Genomic DNA, 8,813 nt, shown 5'->3' with positions numbered 1-8,813 from the left:
GCAAAAATAATAATCCAAAACGTGTTTTCGGTCATTGATTTTGATTTCATACACATATGTAGTCCAATTTAACTTATTACCTCTTCCAAAGTACTTGTTGTATAATTAAACTATATTTGGGAGTTAGTTTAAAAGAAGATGAAAGAAAATAATTAGTAAAAAATAAAATAGGAAAATATATAATGGAATAGTACAAAGGAAAGTCACCCTCTTATTTAAAAGTTTTTAATGCAATTGAGTGAAATAATAAAACTATGTACGTATACTTTTTTCTTCGTCTATAATACTACCCCTGTATATTATGAGTGTACTACTATTTTTATGTAATTAAAACTAAAAAGAAAAAAAGGGATGAAAATAATTAAGAACAAAATATTTGATTATTTGTTTTTGAAAAAAAAATAATTAAATTTTTATGACTTTCTAAAATACGAGACATTTAAGTTTTTCAGTCAAAAATATATAAAGATAAATCAATCTTTCGAAAAGATTTAGATACCTCGCATTTTAGAAAATAAATAATATTTTTGTATTTTTTTAATTAGTTGAGGACTTATTTATTTTTAAAATAAAAAAATTAATAACTTATTTATCATTTACTCTTGTTTTTGTCACACATATATAACACTTATTAATTGTATCTTTATGCACAGATATACTTATTTCGGTGGCAATTACGGCTAAACGTGTTAATAAACAGAGGGTAATATTAGTAATTCACTGGTAAATGTAAAACTAGTTACCATAAGTTAAAGTACAAATGAAGTTTAATAAATAATTAAATAAAAAACATAAAAAAGATTGTTAGAGGTAAAATAATTCATATATGCAAAATAACTTAAAATTTGGGGATGGACATGATATAGTATTAGATCATGTAGGACTAAAATAGTTAGAATAACAAATTAAACCAAATTTTATTGTCTAACTCTTTAAAATAAAAATGATTTTTAATATATATAAGCTTGTAATTATTCACACTTCATGTTCAAAAAATTAAAGATTTTACACAATTACATCAGAGAACTTATATGTTAAAATGAAATTATCACTAATTTTTATTTAATAATTTATACCTTTTAAGATAAATGACTCACAAGTCACAACATTAATAACCATCATGGACTATCATAAACACACAAGCAAGAATGCTTGGCCTATAAATTCATTACTTGTAACCCTGGGCAATGTCACCGATTCATAAGAAAAAGCTATAACTTGAGTGCACAATATAAACATAAAATATCCAAGTTATCACTTACAATAAAGTTATGGCCACCACAATCTATCTGATTTTCTTGAACATCCTCCTATTTGCTACTCTGATTAGAAGCTCCTACTCGGACGACGAAAAACCTCGTCCTCCAACATTTAAACGACCACCACCACCTACTTGGTATCGACCAATATCACGGCCACCGCCACCACCTCCTATAAAAAAACCTCGTCCTCCAATATCCAAACGACCACCACCACCTCCTTGGTTTCGATCACGACCACCGCCACCGCCACCACCTCCCAAGAAAAAACCTCGTCCTCCAACATCCAAACGACCACCACCACCGCCTAAGAAAAAACCTCGTCCTCCAACTTCCAAACGACCACCACCACCTCCTTGGTATCGATCACGACCACCGCCACCACCTCCCGTGAAAATATCACCGCCACCGCCACCATTTCTTGTGTCTCAACCACCCCCGCCGCCACCGTCACCATCTTCTGTTGATCGACCACCGCCACCGCCACCGCCACCACCTCCTATTCTGTCTCAACCACCACCGCCTAGTCCAAATCCACCTTCTTCACCACCAAATTTTCGGCCACCACCTCCTAGGATAAACACCTCTTCTTCGCCATCTTTTTCTCCAAAACAACCCCCTAAGAAAAGTCCTCCTTCTCCGCCCTTATCTCCAACGCAGCCTCCTAAAACAAATCCCCCTTCATCTCCACCTATTTCTTCAACACCACCTCCTAAAACAAACCCTCCTTCTTCTGCACCTTTGTCTTCAGTACCACCTCCAAAAACAAATGTTTCTTCTTCACCATATATTTCTCCAGTTCAACCTCCTAATACAAACTCTTCTTCTCCACCCTTGTCTCCAATGCAGCCTCCTAGGACAATTCCTTCATCTCCACCTATTTCTCCATCACTATCACCAAAGATAAACCCTCCTTCCACTCCGCCTTTGTCACCAGTATCACCTCCAAAAACAAATGTTTCTTCTTCACCATTTATTTCTCCAGTACAACCTCCTAATACAAACTCTTCTTCTCCACCCTTGTCTTCAATGGAGCCCCCTAAGACAACTCCTCCATCATCTCCACCGATTTCTCCAACACTACCTCCTAAGATAAACCCTCCATCTTCTCCACTTTTTTCTCCAATACCTCCTTCAAAAATAAATCCTCCTACTTCACCACCTATTTCTCTAGTAAATGACACATACCCTCCTTCTTCGCCACCCTTGTCTCCAATACAGCCTCCTAAGACAACTCCTCCATCATCTCCACCGATTTCTCCAATACTACCTCCTAAGATAAACCCTCCATCTTCTCCACCTTTGACTCTAATACCTCCTCCAGAAATAAATCCTCCTTCTTCACCACCTGCTTTTCCAGTATATCCTCCAAACGCATACCCTCCTTCTTCTCCACCCTTGTCTCCAACGCAGCCACCTAGGACAACTCCTCCATCATCTCCACCGATTTCTCCAATACTACCTCCTAAGATAAACCCTCCATCTTCTCCACCTTTGTCTCCAATACCTCCTCCAGAAATAAATCCTCCTTCTTCACCACCTGTTTCTCCAGTATATCCTCCAAACACATACCCTCCTTCTTCTCCACCCTTGTCTCCAATGCAGCCTCCTAGGACAACTCCTCCATCATCTCCACCGATTTCTCCAATACTACCTCCTAAGATAAACCCTCCATCTTCTCCACCTTTTTCTCCAATACCTCCTTCAGAAAGAAATCCTCCTTCTTCACCACCTGTTTCTCCAGTATATCCTCCAAACACATACCCTCCTTCTTCTCCACCCTTATCTCCGATGAAGCCTCCTAGGACAACTCCCCCATCATCTCCACCGATTTCTCCAATACTACCTCCTAAGATAAACCCTCCATCTTCTCCACCTTTTTCTCCAATACCTCCTCCAGAAATAAATCCTCCTTTTTTACCACCTGTTTCTCCAGTATATCCTCCAAACAGATACCCTCCTTCTTCTCCACCCTTGCCTCCAATGCAGCCTCCAAGGACAACACCTCCATCATCTCCACCGATTTCTCCAATACTACCTCCTAAGATAAACCCTCCATCTTCTCCACCTTTGTCTCCAATACCTCCTCCAGAAATAAATCCTCCTTCTTCACCACCTGTTTCTCCAATATATCCTCCAAACACAAACCCTCCTTCTTCTCCACCCTTGTCTCCGATGCAGCCTCCTAGGACGACTCCTCCATCATCTCCACCGATTTCTCCAATACTACCTCCTAAGATAAACCCTCCATCTTCTCCACCTTTGTCTCCAATACCTCCTCCAGAAATAAATCCTCCTTTTTCACCACCTGTTTCTCCAATATATCCTCCAAACACAAACCCTCCTTCTTCTCCACCCTTGTCTCCGATGCAGCCTCCTAGGACGACTCCTCCATCATCTCCACCGATTTCTCCAATACTACCTCCTAAGATAAACCCTCCATCTTCTCCACCTTTGTCTCCAATACCTCCTCCAGAAATAAATCCTCCTTCTTTACCACCTGTTTCTCCAGTATATCCTCCAAACGCATACCCTCCTTCTTCTCCACCTTTGTCTCCAATGCAGCCTCCTAGGACAACTCCTCCATCATCTCCACCGATTTCTCGAATACTACCTCCTAAGATAAACCCTCCATCTTCTCCACCTTTTTCTCCAATACCTCCTCCAGAAAGAAATCCTCCTTCTTCACCACCTGTTTCTCCAATATATCCTCCAAACACATACCCTCCTTCTTCTCCACCCTTATCCCCAATGAAGCCTCCTAGGACAACTCCCCCATCATCTCCACCGATTTCTCCAATCCTACCTCCTAAGATAAACCCTCCATCTTCTCCACCTTTGTCTCCAATACCTCCTCCAGAAATAAATCCTCCTTCTTCACCACCTGTTTCTCCAGTATATCCTCCAAACACATACCCTCCTTCTTCTCCACCCTTGCCTCCAATGCAGCCTCCAAGGACAACACCTCCATCATCTCCACCGATTTCTCCAATACTACCTCCTAAGATAAACCCTCCATCTTCTCCACCTTTTTCTCCAATACCTCCTCCAGAAAGAAATCCTCCTTCTTCACCACCTGTTTCTCCAATATATCCTCCAAACACAAACCCTCCTTCTCCACCCTTGTCTCCGATGCAGCCTCCTAGGACGACTCCTCCATTATCTCCACCGATTTCTCCAATACTACCTCCTAAGATAAACCCTCCATCTTCTCCACCTTTTTCTCCAATACCTCCTCCAGAAAGAAATTCTCCTTCTTCACCACCTGTTTCTCCAGTATATCCTCCAAACACATACCCTCCTTCTTCTCCACCTTTATCTCCGATGAAGCCTCCTAGGACAACTCCCCCATCATCTCCACCGATTTCTCCAATACTACCTCCTAAGATAAACCCTCCGTCTTCTCCACCTTTTTCTCCAATACCTCCTCCAGAAATAAATCCTCCTTCTTCACCACCTGTTTCTCCAGTATATCCTCCAAACACATACCCTCCTTCTTCTCCACCCTTGCCTCCAATGCAGCCTCCAAGGACAACACCTCCATCATCTCTACCGATTTCTCCAATACTACCTCCTAAGATAAACCCTCCATCTTCTCCACCTTTGTCTCCAATACCTCCTCCAGAAATAAATCCTCCTTCTTCACCACCTGTTTCTCCAGTATATCCTCCAAACACAAACCCTCCTTCTTCTCCACCCTTGTCTCCGATGCAGCCTCCTAGGACGACTCCTCCATCATCTCCACCGATTTCTCCAATACTACCTCCTAAGATAAACCCTCCATCTTCTCCACCTTTGTCCCCAATACCTCCTCCAGAGATAAATCCTCCTTCTTTACCACCTGTTTCTCCAGTATATCCTCCAAACGCATACCCTCCTTCTTCTCCACCCTTGTCTCCAATGCATCCTCCTAGGACAACTCATCCATCATATCCACCGATTTCTCCAATATTACCTCCTAAGATAAATCCTCCGTCTTCTCCACCTTTTTCTCCAATACCTCCTCCAGATATAAATCCTCCTTCTTTATCACCTGTTTCTCCAGTATATCCTCCAAACACATACCCTCCATCTTCTCCGCCTTTGTCTCCAGTACCACCTCCAAAAACAAATGTTTCTTCTTCACCATATATTTCTCCAGTACAACCTCCTAATACAAACTCTTCTTTTCCACCTTTGTCTCCAATGCAGCCTCCTAGGACAACTCCTCCATCATCTCCACCAATTTCTCCAATTCTACCTCCTAAGATTAACCCTCCATCTTCTCCACCCTTGTCTCCAATACCACCTCCTAAAATAAACCCTCCTTCTACTCCGCTTTTGTCTCCTCCTAAGACACAACCTCCTTCATCTCCACCAATTTCTCCAATATTACCACCTAAAACAAATCCTCCTTCTTCTCCATCTTTGTCTCCAACACCACCTCCAAAAGTAAATCCTCCTTCTTCACCTCCTAAAATAACTCCTCTTCCTCCTTCACTACCACCTCCGATTGTAACTCCTCCTCCTCCACCATCTCCGATTGTAACTCTTCCTCCTCCTCCACCTCTGGTTGTAACTCCTTCTTCTCCTCCTCTACCTCCTCTACTACCGCCAATTAGCACTTTTCCTCCTCCACCACCTCCAATTTTAACTCAACCTACACCACCTCCGATTGTAATTATTTCTCCTCCTCTACCACCACCTCCTCATTTGACTCTACCTCCTCTGTCACCTCCAGTTTTAACTGAACCTTCACCACCTCCAATTGTAACTCCTCTTTCTCCTTCACCACCACCTCCAGTTGTAACTCAACCTCCACCACCTCCAATTGTAACTCCTCCTCCTCTTTCACCACCATCGCCACCTCCAATTATAACTCCTCCTCCTTCTTCACCACCACCTCCGATTGTAATTCCTCCTCTACCACCTCCGATTGTAACTCCTCCTCCTCTACCACCTCCAGTTTTAACACCTCCTCCACCACCACCATCACCTCCGATTATAACTCCTCCTCTTTTTTCACCACCACCTCTGATTGTAATTCCTCCTCCACCACCTCCAGTTTTAACACCACCACCACTACCACTACCACCTCCTCCGATTAAAATTCCTCCTCCACCACCTCCGATTATAATTCTTCCTCCACCACCTCCACCACCACCACCTGAGTTGTCTCTACCTCCACCCCCACCAGCTCGAATTGAATCTCCTCCACCACCACCTAAAACTTGTTCCATAAATACCTTTAAGTTAGGCATCTGTTCGAAGTTGGTGAATCCTTATAGGAAATATGTATTTTCGAATCGAATCATTTCTCACTTATGCTGCAGCCAGTTTCACGGACTTGATAATTATGAGGCAGCTCTTTGCCTTTGCAAGTCAATTAAAAGCAAGTTATTAGGCATACCTTTTGTTGATACCCGGCTTTACCTAAAAATGGTGATGAGAACCTGTGGACTTAAGGTGCCTCGAAACTTCCGATGCACACGTTATTATTAATGATCAGAAATTAAACAACATGGATACAATGTACATGCCATCATGCATGCATATATATTAACTATGTCTAAGTTTTAACTTTATATATATATATATATATATATATATGATGAATGCGTAGTAGTCTTGGACGCAGTAACATATATGTGATCATGCATTGTATAATGTCGAAGGAGACTTTTACATATATTACCAATAAAGGTTTTGGATAATAATCCAAATTATATATGGTTGTGTTGGATGTGTGGGAGACTACTCTTACCATCTTTTTACATTTATGTCTTTGTTTGTGTGATGAATAAATTTTCCTACTCTTTCAAAAGTGAGTTTATTGAATTCTTTTTCTCCATTTGTGTTGGAAGTTGTAATCTTTTTCTTCTCAACAATTTGTGTTTCTCTTCAAATATTGATTGATACTACATACGTATAAGAACTACAATACGTTTAATTGAACAAATTGACCTTCGGAAATGAATAAGCAATAATTCACTAAACATTTTTCGTCTGAGACAACATTTAAAAAGTGTTGCCTAAAGATTAAAAAAGAGTTGCCTTTAATCTAAAGCAACACTTTTGGATCTGAAGCAACGCTTTAGGAGGGCGTTGCAAATGTAGCCGATGAATTAGGTCAAAGCAACGCTTTTTTGCTTCAAAAGCAATACTTTTGAAAGCAACTCTTTAAAAGCGTTGTCTATTCTTAAACACAAACAACGCTTTTGGTCAGACTCTAATGCAACACTTACTAAGTGTTCTCTTTTTTATTAACTTTCAACTAGTTAAAAACGTTGCCTATTCTATTAGTATAGCAACCCTAGGCAGCGTTGCATATTGCGCTGAACTATGGCATCACTTTAGAAGCATTGCCATTTCTATTATTACTAAGGCATCAATATAGAGGCATTGACTCTTCTATTATTATTATTATTATTATTATTATTATTATTATTATAGAAAATATTTTTAAAACAATTGCTTTTTCTTGTGATAGTACTAGGTACATTTTGCCACTATTCTTGTATTAGAGCGAAGTACTAGTAGGATACGTCAAACACCAAAACAACAATAAAAGAAAGCACTTAATATTACAATAACTTTTACACAGAGCATAGTTATAGAACAATGAAGATTCTTAATTAACTACCTATTTTTTTCTTACATTTGCACAAAAAAAAATGATCAAATAACTAGAAAATCAGTTACAGAGCAAAATTTCTTTGTTAATGAAGCACTCAATATACCGAAAACTATCAAGTGAAAATCTTCAAAGCTAGCTGTATATATGCCACCAAATCCCGATAAACTATTATCACATATAAGCAACTATGAACAAATTAAAGGTAATCAACCAACATGATTTCTAATTACCACAATGGCATCAGCCCAGCGAACTCAATATAATTCTAGTTTTGCCTCGTCAGTCATTTTTTTAACACTGTTGATCTTTTTCCTCTTTATCAAAATATTTTCAACCTAAGCTACCAAAGAACTATGTGTAGCAACAGCATTTTTAGCCATAGATTCTGCTTCAATGCGTGCAAGCTCTTCACTGACTACGTCAGAAGCATCTCCAATAGCAAGGGCAACAGCCGCTTGGACGGTTACTGGTTTCTTTGGATGGAACAATCGTGTATAACCTTGAATACCCCCACCCCGCCCCCAAAAATGAAAAAACAAATGAAATTGGAAACCAAAAGTAATTAAGAAACAACTAAAGAAGGGGGAGGAGTAACAAGTAGGCAAAATCAAATTTAGTTTGAAATATGACATACCAAATGCAAGAGCTATTATACCCTGTTCACCAGCAGAGAGGTCAGCTACTAGTGCAGGACAAGCATTAGGGTGTATCTTTTCAGTGTCGATAAACCCGAAAACTTTGTATAGTGTCTACACATCAATCATTCAGTTTGATGAACACAAACAGAACAGTTCAATGTAACTTGAATCAAGAGTATAGTTGAGCATATCAAGGAAACAAGTTAAGAAACCTTTTTATCAGCTTCAGGAAGCTATCTCTTCTCCATGGCTATTTTTTAACTAACAAGATCCTGGCATGATAAAGGGCTGTAGAAATGA

General features: G+C 40.0%; 1 protein-coding gene across 1 annotated transcript; it reads left to right on the top strand.

Annotated features, from left to right (window-relative positions):
• The first annotated feature begins 1,210 nt into the window (after nucleotides 1–1,210).
• Nucleotides 1,211–7,023, top strand: LOC112741371 (uncharacterized). Its single transcript, XM_025790326.3, has one exon. It carries the CDS (start codon nucleotides 1,272–1,274, stop codon nucleotides 6,738–6,740), a length of 5,469 nt encoding a protein of 1,822 aa, XP_025646111.1. The 5' UTR covers nucleotides 1,211–1,271; the 3' UTR covers nucleotides 6,741–7,023.
• The last annotated feature ends 1,790 nt before the right edge of the window (nucleotides 7,024–8,813 follow it).

This window comes from Arachis hypogaea, chromosome 14 (genome assembly GCF_003086295.3).
Source record: "Arachis hypogaea cultivar Tifrunner chromosome 14, arahy.Tifrunner.gnm2.J5K5, whole genome shotgun sequence".
Taxonomy (NCBI): domain Eukaryota; kingdom Viridiplantae; phylum Streptophyta; class Magnoliopsida; order Fabales; family Fabaceae; genus Arachis; species Arachis hypogaea.
Note: the sequence above shows the minus strand (reverse complement) of the source record. Positions and strands in the feature narration are given on the sequence as shown.